The following is a 13728-nucleotide window of genomic DNA, read 5'->3' on the forward strand; positions in this document are numbered from 1 at the left end:
TACCGTATCCCCCCCCCTACAATTTTACCTCTCACAGTGGCAGCAGTAACTCTACCTCTCACAGTGCAGCAGTCCAAACAGCAGTGGCCTAGAGGCACAGCATGTCAGCGGCTGCAGCGCCCGGGTCTTACCTCTTAGCGGCGGCAGGCCGCTAAGAGGTAAGGCCATGCCCACCTGCGGCGGGTCTTTCTACACTTGACTAGCGGCGGTCCAATCTGCCCCTGGGCTATGCCCACTGGTCTACCCCCATCGCGGCTAAACCCGCGCACGGCCCGCATTTCATGTTCAGGGCTGGGGAATGTAGGGATTCCAGCGCAACCATCCATTAGCCCCAGGAATTTCATTTTTACCCCATTTGGGGTAATTTACCCCGGTTCCCTGACCACTGATATAAACACCTGATGGTTAATAGTCGCAAGGTTTTGCATTATTATAGCAATAATATGTTTTGTCTCCTGGTGTATATGTATGCGCTATATAAGAAATACATATTTATTAAGGTGGGAGTTTTGTTGAGATGTGGTGTTGCTCAGACTGTATCTATAATCTTCTAGAAGGTTCTAGAAGAAGTCCCCATAAGAAGTAGAATCTGATTGATTGGTTGCTATGGGCAACCTCCCATCTTCAATAGAACTCCCATCTTAGCAAATAAGCCCCGGACCCTCCCCCAAGTGCAGAACTCTAACCCTAACTGTCATCCTATTCCTAACCCTTTAAATTGTGGAAAACATTGTGTTGACCTTTTGCATGTCGACCCTTTTGACCCTGTTGACCTTATTCCACGTTGACCATTTAAATGTCAACCTTTTATCCCTGTCGACCTTTTGACCTATTGACTGTCTATTTACTGTCTGTCTTCCATCCGAATTCCCAGGGAACCGTATGCCATGAGAAATCTGTGCTGCACAATGCGGCCAGTTGTTGGTTGATTGTAGGTGGAGGGGAGTGGCCAGACTTTATCCCATGTGACCGGCAGTGGCCATACATGACCAGGCTAGTCACATGTAGTGATACAGTGATACATTATATGTTGGTGCTTTATTGATGTGCATGGAACCTGTGTTTTAGTTGTAATTCATCATTGTGTATTTGTTTTTGCAAAACCACCCTCAAGTGTTTTGGTTCGGATTCGATTTTTTTGGTTTGGTTTTGAATCCATTTAAATATTGTACGATAAACTATTTGCATGTTTGTCTTCTACAGAACCAGAATCCGTTGACCCTCCTCTTCCTTTGTTGGTGAAACCAAGATCCATGACCCTTACTTGGCACCCGCCAACAAAACCCAATGGTGTAATAACCCACTACAACCTTTACCAGAATGGTAGCCTGCAGGCGGCTGTTCCTGGCAATAGCTCTAGCTTCACGTTCCATGGTTTAGTTCCATACACGAGTTACCGGTATCAGCTGGAGGGGTGCACATCTGCAGGCTGCTCACTGTCCCAAGAGTCGCTGGTCATAGAGACCCTTCCAGATGCCCCAAGCTATGTTCCAGCACCTGACCTCTGGTCTGAGAGTCCTACATCAGTGACCATTCGGTGGAAGCCTCCTCTCCACCCAAACGGGGTAATGGAAAAGTTTAGGATTGAGAGGAGGCTGAAGGGGGAAGAAGACGTGCACACGGTAGCAACGCTAACTGGAGACGCCCCAATGCAGTACAAGGATGAAACGAGAGACATTAACCCCTGGATGATGTATGAGTACAGGATTGTGGCTACAACCTATAACGGAGGAACAAACCACAGCGATTGGTCAGAAGTCAAAACAAGACCATCAAGACCAGTTGGGGTCCAGGCTCCAGAAGTGACTATAATTGGCCCGTATACAGCAAAGGTAGGTTCTCAGGATTGCTGGAGTCCCCTGTCATATCTCCATGCTCCCTGATGATGTCGTCCCCTGCCATGTCTCCATGTCCCCATCCGGTGTCTCTTCCCATAGCTCTATGTCCCCTGCTGGTGTCCCCTGCCATATCTCCATGTCCCCATCCAGTGTCTCTTCCCATAGCTCTATGTCCCCTGCTGGTGTCTCCTGCCATATCTCCATGCTCCCTGACGATGTCCCCTGCCATATCTCCATGCTCCCTTATGATGTTGTCCCCTGCCATGTCTCCATGTCCCCATTCGGTGTCTCTTCCCATATCTCCATGTCCCCTGCTGGTGTCCCCTTTCATATCGCTATGTACCCTGCTGGTGTCCCCTTCCATATCGCTATGTACCCTGCTGGTGTCCCCTTCCATATCACTATGTCCCCTGTTGGTGTCCCCTGCCATATATCTGTCCCCTGCCGGTGTCCTCTCCATATCGCTATGTCCCCTGCTGGTGTCCCCTGCCATAAATCTGTCCCCTGCTGGTGTCCTCTCCATATCTCCATGTCACCAACCGGTATCCCCAGACATATCTCCATGTCCCCCGCCGGTATCCCCAGACATATCTCCTGCTGGTATCCCCTGTCATATCTCCATGTCCCCTGCCTGTGTCCCCTCCCATATCTCTCTATGTCCCCTCCTGCTGTCCTCTACATATCTCTATGTCCCCTGCTGGTGTCCCCAGCTATATCTCCATGTCCCCTCCAGGTGTCCCCTCCCTTACCTCCATGTTCCCTGCTGGTGTCTCTCCCACACCCCCCCCCCCCCCCCCCCATATCTCTACGTGCCCTGACGGTGTCCCCAGCTATATCTCCATGTCCCCTGCTGGTATCCCCTCCCATCTCTCTAATCTCTCTATGTCCCCTGCCGGTATCCCCAGCTATATCTCTATGGCCCCTCCTGGTGTCCCCAGCCATACCTCCATGTCCCCTGCCGGTGTCCCCAGCCATATCTCCATGTCCCCCGTCGGTGTCCCCAGCCATACCTCCATGTCCCCTGCCGGTGTCCCCAGCCATATCTCTCTATGTCCCCTGCCAATGTCCCCAGCCATATCTCCATGCCCCACGCCGGTATCCCCAGCCATATCTCTATGCCCCACGCCGGTGTCCCCAGCCATACCTCCATGCCCCACGCCGGTGTCCCCAGCCATATCTCCATGCCCCACGCCGGTATCCCCAGCCATATCTCCATGTCCCACGCCGGTATCCCCAGCCATATCTCCATGTCCCACGCCGGTGTCCCCAGCCATATCTCCATGTCCCCAGCCATATCTCCATGTCCCACGCCGGTGTCCCCAGCCATATCTCCATGTCCCACGCCGGTGTCTCCAGCCATATCTCCATGCCCCACGCCGGTGTCCCCAGCCATATCTCCATGCCACACGCCGGTGTCCCCAGCCATATCTCCATGTCCCCACGCCGATGTCCCCAGCCATATCTCCATGCCCCACGCCGGTGTCCCCAGCCATATCTCCATGCCCCACGCCGGTGTCCCCAGCCATATCTCCATGCCCCACGCCGGTGTCCCCAGCCATATCTCCATGCCCCACGCCGGTGTCCCCAGCCATATCTCCATGTCCCCACGCCGGTGTCCCCAGCCATATCTCCATGCCCCACGCCGGTGTCCCCAGCCATATCTCCATGCCCCACGCCGGTGTCCCAGCCATATCTCCATGCCCCACGCCGGTGTCCCCAGCCATATCTCCATGCCCCACGCCTTACCTCCTTTCCTTCCTCTCACCCTGTGCTGTACAAATGTCGCTCTTATGTTGTGTTACGCTAATTCTATATTTATTATGCTGCCGCTATTTCAAGTTGTTGAATCTCTGGGATTTTGACCCCAAAATGTAAAACTTCAAAAATATTATATTAAAAAACTGGTACAGTATATTATATATTTATCATTATTGCCAGTTTACATTTTGGGTATCACAATAAGTGAGTCATTAGTTAAACTCTGCTTAGTAAATGTAGCCCTAGAGTGTATCCTCTGCTCCCAGTTCTGAGAGTCCACCCTGAGGTTCTGTGTCCCATGCACTGGTGCGCGTTGTATTCTTATTATAGGGACGACGCTCTGTTACAGGGTACGTGGAGAACGTGCGAATCATATATAGAATAGTTTTAGGCAGCATTTTGGAGTGAAGGACTCCCTAAGAAGTTTTCAATTATTTCTGGAAATCCCCTGGGGGGGTGCGAGCGCTTTAGGGCCGGATAGCTGACGGCCATCGCCTTGGCTGGCGTACAGACTTCATTCAGGGGAAATTAGTGTAACCAAACAAGAGGGATTTTTCGAGCTCTGAAACGTCTTCTGTGTAAACAGGCGCGTGCGTCCGTGAGTATGGGCTTGTACGCATGCCAAAATCGCTGGTACACTGGTCCCATCCTCGGAGCACAGAGCGGAACACAGTTACAGAGTGCGAGGGGTTTATCTTCTGATCCTTTCTTTGATGTTTTGATAATTTTGCGGATTTAGGAAAAACTGTATTTATCTGTCTGGACTGGAGAACGTCAGTGCGTAATGCATTATTCCAAAATCAGAAAGTATATGATTTCAGCTCTAACCTGGCGCTGCGGCTCGGGTGAAAGCGTTGTGGGAGGGGCTGAAACGTCTGCTGAACTTTTCTTTTTTTGTTTAAACAATCATTTTTAGATTTTGGATTTCTTTCCAGCCTCATATTTGTGACTCCATCTGTCAGCTGCAAGCGTCCAACAATTGTACTAAATCAAACTTTCAAAAATATAATTTAAAAAAAATAATAATACATAGAAATAGATCTCTCTGTACCTACAGTCATCTGTGCTTTCCTATGTGCATTATTACAGTTCTCACGCCGGTACATACACTGTAGTTATTAAACACTTTTACTCTAAAGGGGGAATTCAATTACCATGGCTAATTGATCCCCGGAGGGCGGGAGAGGGTCAATTCATCTTGTGCTGATAGCCAGCATTATCAGAGGAAACAATATCCATTCTAAGTGTTGTTTTACAGCACAAGAAAAGGACATTAATTGAATTGCCAGAAACAAACATTGGGCAAAAATGACGTAAAAGTGTTTTTATCACTGTAGAGTTTACTGTAGCTTGTTGAATCCCCCCTAAATGTACATATATTTACTATTAACCCATATGAGCAGTTTTATTTGCAGCAGATGTTTGCAAAACATTTTGATGGAAATGAATCCCCTTTAACATCGCAAAACCACGGTCAGACATAGGATTGCATTCATGGGTCTGATGCGTTCATTCTAAACCCGCGCTGCCCATTATACAGAGGGAGACCCAGATTTAACCCATTTTATAACCCGGGTCGAATTGCCAGGTTGTTCGAACCAGGTTATAAGGTTTAGTGCTGTCACGCCGCACCTCAACCCGGGTTGTTACGTCAGCGGCCTGGCAATATCCCGGGTCCAAGGTGTTGAGTGACAGTGGTATAAAGGGTGGGTTTGGAGGAATTTATTATTCATCGCCCACAAGGACCTTAAACACATGAGTAATGGGAACAATCATTATGTCTTTACAGGGGCTAGCGATTCCATCGCCATCCTCCGCCAGCTGCCGGCTACCACCAGGGACGCGCACACACAAGATGCTTGTGCGCCCAGTGGCATTGCCGGGAGTCCCCGCCGCCTCCCCCGCCGTTACCACCAGTCCCCCTTGCCGCCCTAACCCCCTCCCGACCTGGGCAGCCTCTCCCTGAAGCGGAGACCGGCAGGGAGACGCTGCCCAGCCGCCATGATACTGGGATGCGTGTGAGACGCAGCAGTCCCTATCGCTGGCACTCGCCAGTGAAAGGGATCTGGCGGGTGCCGGGCAAAGAAGAGAGGCGCTACATCTGTAGGAAGATAAGAACATCAACAATCTTATATAGCGCAGCATATTCCTTTGTGCTTTAGAAAAGGAGACAGTGATACAACAAACTGGGTATTTACAGACAGGTAAAATCTGCCACTGTAGTGAAGCCAGATGCAGTCTGTGAGACTGCACTGGCATCACTGTGACTGGCAGTAGATGTAAGTTGCAATCTGTAAGCCACCGGATTGATGACTTGAGTAATGGGAAATGGCCCAATAAAGCGTGGGGCAAATTTCATGGAGGGTACACGAAGACGAAGATTGCGGGTGGACAGCCATAATCGATCCCCTACCTTTAATGGCGGAACCGCCTTTCTTTTCTTGTCAGCCGCCCTTTTATATCTGGAAGAAGCTTGAAGAAGAGCTTTATGGACCTCAGCCCATATTTTTGCAAAACGATGAAGAGAAGAAGCAGCTGCGGGAACCTCTGGGGACAGCAGACTTGTGAAGTCAGGGGACCGTGGATGCTTGCCATAAACTGTAAAGAAAGGTGTGGTACCTGAAGAGGAATGGTAGGAGTTATTGTGTGCATATTCTGCCCAAGGTAAAAGATCCTTCCATTCATCCTGAGAGGAGGACAAGAAGAGTCGAATGAATGTCTCTAGATCTTGGTTGACACGTTCGGTTTGCCCGTTAGTCTGAGGATGGAAGGCGGTGGAGAATTTCAGTTTTACTTGAACAGCAGCACATAGAGCTCTCCAGAATTTGGCGACAAACTGAACACCCCGGTCGGATATAATTTCTTTAGGCAGACCATGAAGCTTGAAGATGGATGATATGAAGAGTTAAGCAAGCACAGGAGCAGAAGGCAGGGACTTTAGGGGCACAAAGTGGGCCATCTTTGAAAATCTATCGACTATCACCCAGATGACAGTATACCCGACAGATGGTGGTAGTTCGGATATAAAGTCCATCGAGAGATGCGTCCACGGTTCCGTTGGAATGGACAGTGGCAGCAGAGCTACAGCCAGAGGAGTTCGAGAGGTCTTGTGCTGAACACACTTGACGCATGATGTAAAGTTTGTTACATCCGGCCGAATGGTCGGCCACCAATATGAACACAGGAGAAATTGCAAAGTCTTTTGAATACTGGAATGTCCAGCAAAGCGGCAGGCGTGACCCCAGGTCAACAGCTTCTTGCGTAAGTTGGGTGGCACAAAGGACTTGCCTGAAGGAGGTGTAGGATGAGGAGTGACATGAGCGAAGACTACTGGGTTCAGGATGGGCTGCTTTAGAGGTTCAGAGTCTGAACTGGCATCAAAGGAACGAGATAAAGCGTCAGCCTTGTTGTTTAAAACCCCTGGACGATACTTGATTTGGAAGTTAAATCGTTCAAAGAACATAGCCCAGCGGGCTTGTCGAGAAGTGAGACACTGGACATGACGTAAGAAAGAAAGATTTTTGTTATCTGAAAAGACTGTAATCTGGTGACGAGCTCCCTCCAACAGGTACCGCCACTCTTCAAAGGCTAACTTAACCGCTAGCAGCTCCTGTTCTCCAATGGGGTAATTATTTTCTGCCTGAAGAAATTTCTTGGAGAAATATGCACAAGGGTGAAGCTCTGAATCTTCTCCTTTTTGCGAAAGAACTGCCCCTACCCCTTCTGAAGAGGCATCGACCTCCAGGATGAAGGGTCTATTCACTTCTGGCTGAAGAAGGATTGGGGCGGTTATAAAGGCCTGTTTCAGTTGCTGAAAGGCCTCGGGTGGCCATTGGGCAGGATTGGCCCCCTTTCGGGTGAGTGCAGTCAGAGGTGCTGCTATGGTGGTGAAATTTCAGATGAAGCGGCGATAGTAATTGGAGAAGCCGAGGAATCTTTGCACCCCTTTGAGGGTGGTAGGGGGCGTCCAATCTTGAATAGCACGAACCTTCTCAGGGTCCATCTCCAACCCAGTACTTGAGAGAATGTGACCAAAGAAGGGAACCGAAGAGACTTCAAAGACGCACTTTTCAAGTTTGCAGAAAAGCTGGTTCTGGCGAAGACGACTTAACACCTCACGGACGGTGTGCCGGTGAGAACTAAGTTTGGGAGAGAAGATGAGAATGTTGTCCAAATAAACAACAATAGATACTGTACATACAACATGTCCTGGAAGATGTCGTTCATAAATTGCTGGAAAACGGCAGGGGCATTGCATAGACCAAACGGCATGACGAGATATTCATAATGGCCGTCTCGGGTATTGAATGCCGTCTTCCATTCATCCCCCTGGCGGATACGGATCAGGTTGTATGCACCCCTCAAGTCTAGTTTGGAGAAGACCGTAGCCCCCTTTACTTTATCGAACAGTTCGGTGATGAGAGGCAGCGGATAGCGATTTTTAATGGTGATGTCATTCAGCCCCCGATAATCGATACATGGTCTTAAACTGCCATCTTTCTTTTTGACAAAGAAGAAACCTGTGCCTGCAGGAGAGGTGGACGGCCGAATGAATCCCTTCTCCAGATTTTCTTGGATATATTTTGACATGGCCTCTGTTTCAGGTAACGATAAAGGATACGTTCGCCCCCGTGGCGGAGTCTTGCCTGGAATGAGATCGATGGGACAGTCCCACGGCCGGTGGGGCGGCAGAGTATCGGCACCTCCTTTACTAAAGACATCCGAGAAAGACAAATAAGGAGCTGGTATGGCTGAGGCAGGGAGTTTGGAAGAGGGTACTTGTGACTCACTCAGAAGGACGGGTATGACTCGAGATAAACAAGAAGAGAAGCAGTCTTTACTCCAGGCCTTGATCTTTATAGTCAGCCAGTCAACATGGTGGTTGTGCTTGATAAGCCATGGCATTCCCAGAACTACAGTGTGTGAGGACTGAGGAAGGACCAAAAACTCTAACCTTTCTTGGTGCAGAGCTCCGACTTGAAGATGTACTGGTACGGTCTGAGAGGTGATATGACCACTGGAGATGTGGCTACCGTCGACGGCTGTCAGAACCAAAGGCTGCTGTAATGGCTGGAGGGGTATGGAGAGCTGTGCAGCGATATCAGCCGAAATGAAGTTTCGAGCTGCGCCTGAGTCCAACAGGGCCTGGATGGACGTCTGTCCCTGAGGGGTACTCAGCATAACAGAAATGGTAGAGTCTATGGTGGAAGGAGATGGCAATAACACTCATAATCTAACCTCCCTCGTGGGGATTAGGAGCAGTCATTTCCCGGACGGAGTGGACAAGAGACCAGGAGATGGGAGGATGAGGCACAGTACATACAAAGATTGTCTCGACGTTGTCGGTTCTTCTCTTCGAGGGAAAGACGAGACCGATTTATTTGGATTGGTTCTTCTGTGGCAGAAGCAGTAGGCGATCTACTTTTTACAGGAGGAGCAACAGCAGGAGTGGAACGAGGTCGAAATCGATCAGAACGAGCTCTCTCCGATTGCCAATCTTGAAGCCGCAGATCAACTTTATTGCACAAGGAAATTAGATCTGTCAGGGTGGGAGGTGTATCGCGACTGGCCAGTTCATCTTTGAGGCGACCGGCTAGGCCATTCCAGAAAGCAGAAACGAGGGCCTCTTCATTCCACCCTAACTCAGATGCTAGCGTCTGGAATTGTACAACATATTGACCCACTGATCTGCTACCTTGACGAATTCTCAGAATCTCTGTAGCAGGAGATGACACTCGACCTGGTTCGTCAAATATTCGCCGGAAGGAGGTGATAAAATCGTCATAATTATTCAGCAGAGGATTTGCTCATTCCCACAGAGGTGAAACCCAATCCAGGGCTGGGCCAGCGAGGAGAGAGACAATGTAGGCCACTCGTGCTTTGGCAGTTGGAAAGTTGGATGATTGGAGAGTGAAGTGCACATCGCACTGATTCAAGAACCCGCGACATCCTTTAGGAGACCCATCATATTTGCTGGGAATTGGCAGATGCAGATGAGGAGGGATAATAGACCCGGCTGGCGGCGTGGCAGGGGAACCTCCTGAAGGCGCTTGCGATGTTGCTGCAGCAACTGCTGGTGGAGGTGTCAGCGTTTGTAGGAATTGCGCCACTTGACGCTGTGAGAATTCCAACTGTTCCAGACGAGCCATGATGCCTTGCAATACACCTGTCAAGGATCCCTGATTTTCACCCGACTCCATCAGGTCAGTGCAATCTGTCACTGTAGAAGGTTCTGATGTCGTCGTGTGGTGTTCAGGTACTGGGGCAGCAGCAGTAGGCTTAAAACGAGCGGGTTTAATAAATGATGTCATACAGGGACTCAAATACTTCTTTGAGAAAAAGGCAGGCAAAATAGTAATATAGGCAAAGATAATGAACTAGGTGATTCATCGCGCCCACGGGCGCTCTTCACACCGGCGTAAGGGGCTGCGCCCCTTAATTTGTGAACGTTTGTATTGTGAGAAATATGGTTAGAATTGTATGAAAGATGCCCTGTATTACAGCGTGGCAGCACAGGAGTACAGGACGGTGGCCCTGAGTCAGTGTCTCCTCCTACTGGGTGGGAGTTAGGGTGCATGAGAGCAGGAGGCTGGGATATGAGGCATAATAGGGGTATGTGGGCAACACAGCGTCAGCGATTACCCAGTGGTGGAAGTTACGGTTCAGGAGAGCAGGAAGCTGGGTAGTGATAGGGGTGTGTGGGCATACGGGGGACTAAAGAGGGTGGTGGACACTGTGCAGCTTCTGCCAGTGGGTGAGGGTCCAGCGTGGCAGCACAGAAGTACAGGACGGTGGCCCTGAGTCAGTGTCTCCTACGACTGGGTGGGAGTTAGGGTGCATGAGAGCAGGAGGCTGGGCGGTAAAGCATGATAGGGGAATGTGGGCAACACAGGGTGAGCGGGTCCCCACTGGCGGAAGTTACGGGGCAGGAGAACAGGAGGCAGGGCAGTGATAGAGGTGTGTGGGTATGAGGGGTAATAAAGGTTTTTGGCTGTTGCCGAATAGGGATAGGCATTGGTGCAGACACCATCGATGGTTGGCATTGATGGCGATTTTGCACCCTGCCATCGATAGTAGTAACATATTACTTGGATAACCATCGATTGTTGTAGCTATCGATGGTCATCCATTATATCTGACTGAATAGGCCGTGGGTCAATCAGAACTTGGTGGCCGAAAAAAATTTGAAACTTGATCGGTTCTCCTTTGCCATCGTTGTAGGGAAACCATCTTGTCCTCCCACATTGATGGCAAAAGTATTCAACATCGGCCATAAACCATCGATTATTTTAAATCATTGATGGTCGATGGGCATCCCTAGAACTGGAGGAGGGTGGGGGACAGTATGCAGCTCCCGGCAGTGGGTGAGTGTCTCCTCCCACTGAGAGGGAGTGAGCGTGCATGAGAGCAGGAGGCTGTATAATAGTGGTATGTGGGCAAGACATTGATAAAAGTTGTGGCGCTGATGCAGAGGGCAGTGGGGAAACCTGCAGTGCGGCAGCCAGGGCCGGATTTCCCACCTAGGGGCAGTACCTGCTTGTGGCGGTACAGGATCCCCCATTGTCACGGGGGTACGTGAAATGTGGGAGCGGGGTTGCGGTGGTCCGCTGGGGGGTGGAATTGCCGGAAGGGGGTCAGGGGGGTCTGCAAATTGCGGGAGGGGGGGTGGTGTGCGGGGATCCGCGATTAGCGGGAGGGGACGGGGGTCCGCAAATCGTGGGAGGGGGCGCGGGGGGCTTGAATCGTAGGAAGGAGGGTCCGGAAATTGCGGGAGGGGGGTTGTCGGGGTTAGTGAATTGCGGGAGGGGAGTTGTGGAGGTCCGTGAATTGGGGGGTGCCGTGAGTCAAGGGGAGGGGGGGCGCTGGGGGTGGTGCGGGGGTCCGTGAATCGTGGGAGGGGTCATGAATCGCAGGAGGGAGGGTCGTTGGGGGCTGCGAATCGCAGGAGGTGGGGTGTGGGGGGGTGCCGTAAATTGCATGAGGGGGGCGTGAATCAAGGGAGGTGGGGTGCAGTTGGGTGGTGCGGGGGTCCGTGAATCGCGGGGAGGGGGAGTGAATCAAGGGAGGGGGGGTGCAGGGGGGTTGTGCGGGGGTCCGTGAATCGCGGGAGGGGGCATGAATCGCGGGAGGGGGGGTCGTGGGGGGCTGCGAATCGCAGGAAGGGGGGTGGGGGGTGCCGTGAATTGCGTGAGGGGGGCATGAATCGTGGGAGGGGGGGTCCCCGAATGACGGGAGGGGGTCTGCAAATTGCGGGAGGGGGCGCTGGAGGTGGTGTGTGAATTACGGGGCAGTCGCAAATCGCGAGAGGTGCCGAGGGGGTCCGCAAATCGCGGGGGGTTGGGGGCGCGAATTGCGGGAGGGGGGTCGCAAATCGCAGTGGGGGGGTGCCGTGAATCACGGGAGGGGGCGGTGGTCCGCAAATCGCGGGAGGGGGGGTCGCGAGGGGCCCTTTTAATGCCGGGAGGGGGGGTCGCGGGGGTCCTGCGAATCGCGGGAGGGAGGGGAGGTTGCAGGGGTCCCGCGAATCGCGGGAGGGGGCTCGCGGGGAGGGGGGGGTCACTGGGGTCCCGCGATTCGCGGGGGTCCCACGTTTCGCGGGAGGGGGGGTCGCGGGGGTCCCGCGAATCGCGGGAGGGGGGTCGCGGGGTCCCGCGATTCGCGGGAGGGTCGCGGGGGTCCCGCGATTCGCGGGAGGGTCGCGGGGGTCCCGCGATTCGCGGGAGGTCGCAGGGGTCCCATGAATCGCGGGAGGGGGGGGGTCGTGGGGGTCCCGCGAATCGCGGGAGGGGGGTCGCGGGGGTCCCGCGAATCGCGGGAGGGGGGGTCGCAGGGGTCCCGCGAAACGCAGGAGGGGGGTCGCGGGGGTCCTGGCAGAGGGTAGGGATGTGCAGGAGTAATGGTGGATGGTGGCTGTAGAGTAATGGTGGATGGTGGGCGTGTACTGTACCCTGGCTGGGCGGGGGGAGGTGATTTCAAGGGGGTGGAACGTTATACACATGAAAATTTTCTACACAGGAACGTTCTACACAGGGGTTGAGTGACAGATCTGGCTAAATATATAAGAGATGTCCAGATAACAATGATGAGGAATGTCAAGATTACAATGATGAGGATTTTACAGATTACAATGATGAGGAATGTCCTGATAAAGAAGTGGAAAGATGGCAACAATAGTGGATCCGGTGACTGAAATCCAGGAGGTAGCACCCAAGAGTACCAGAGAGAAGCTGGCGACCAGCGTGACTGGAAGGAAGCAATGGGGCTATGGCCAATAGCAAGCTGACGGACACAGCGGGAATAGCAAGGGCACAATGAGTCAGGAGCCTTCCAGGAAGTGCACAGCACAGAAGACTCTTTGCACTGACACTAAGCTACCTAGGCAGATCCCCTATATGCATAGAGGGCGGCTGCCATTGGCTGTCACAGTGAAACAGGTGAGAATACCTGACCTGGCCCAATCCCCTGTTTGCCCTCAAGCAAGATGGCAGAGCTGGTCTCCCGGCATCTATAGCCTTAGAGTGGGACCACGCTGCAGATTCCCATGCTGCCCTCCAACACTGCCGGACCTCTGCCTGTCACCTAACCTGACATGGAGGCCGACACACACGCCAGCCGGTGGCGGACACGGGCGGGTGAGTACAGTACCCGCCGTGTACCACCGCAGCGGCGTGTGACAGCACGCGCTGGTCCCGGTGCATGTAACTTCTATTGTACAGGCCCCGGGACCAAGATTGCTTCTATGGGCTGTTGCCCAAGCAGCCCATAGAAGTTGGCTGCGCGCGCGGTACACGTGTGTACTGCGCATGCGCCAGTCCTAGCGCCTGTCACTCATCACAGCACAGGCGCAGGGACTGGGACGGTAGAGGAGGCAGCAGCGGCGACAGGGGGAGGGGGTGCCTGAATCGCGGCACCCCCGCTGCGGCCAGAGGCAGCCCCCCTCCCCCAATAAGGTACGAGCCACCGCTGGTCAAAGGTAGGAGGGCCCTGCTCGCAAGCTTACAATCTATAGGGAAATAGGCATTAATTCCCCCAGAATGCAAAGGTTCCTGGTGTGCTGTATACGGTGACCCAGCAGTTTGGCCAGGGGTCAGGAGGATGGAAAATGTGAAAACAAGTATTATTTATTTTTGGA

General features: G+C 52.5%; 1 protein-coding gene across 6 annotated transcripts in view; it reads left to right on the forward strand.

Moving 5' to 3' along the window:
• The window catches only part of USH2A (usherin), a 739769-nt gene that overhangs the window by 453295 nt on the left and 272746 nt on the right, over positions 1 to 13728 (forward strand). For all 6 annotated transcript variants that reach the window (XM_083175163.1, XM_083175160.1, XM_083175162.1 and 3 more), the window contains exon 40: positions 1204 to 1832. In XM_083175163.1, the coding sequence (XP_083031289.1) occupies positions 1204 to 1832 (629 nt within the window). The remainder of the gene's footprint in view (positions 1 to 1203; positions 1833 to 13728) is intronic.

The sequence above is a fragment of the Crinia signifera genome, chromosome 3 (assembly GCF_055691185.1).
Source record: "Crinia signifera chromosome 3, ASM5569118v1, whole genome shotgun sequence".
In the NCBI taxonomy this organism is placed as follows: Eukaryota; Metazoa; Chordata; class Amphibia; order Anura; family Myobatrachidae; genus Crinia; species Crinia signifera.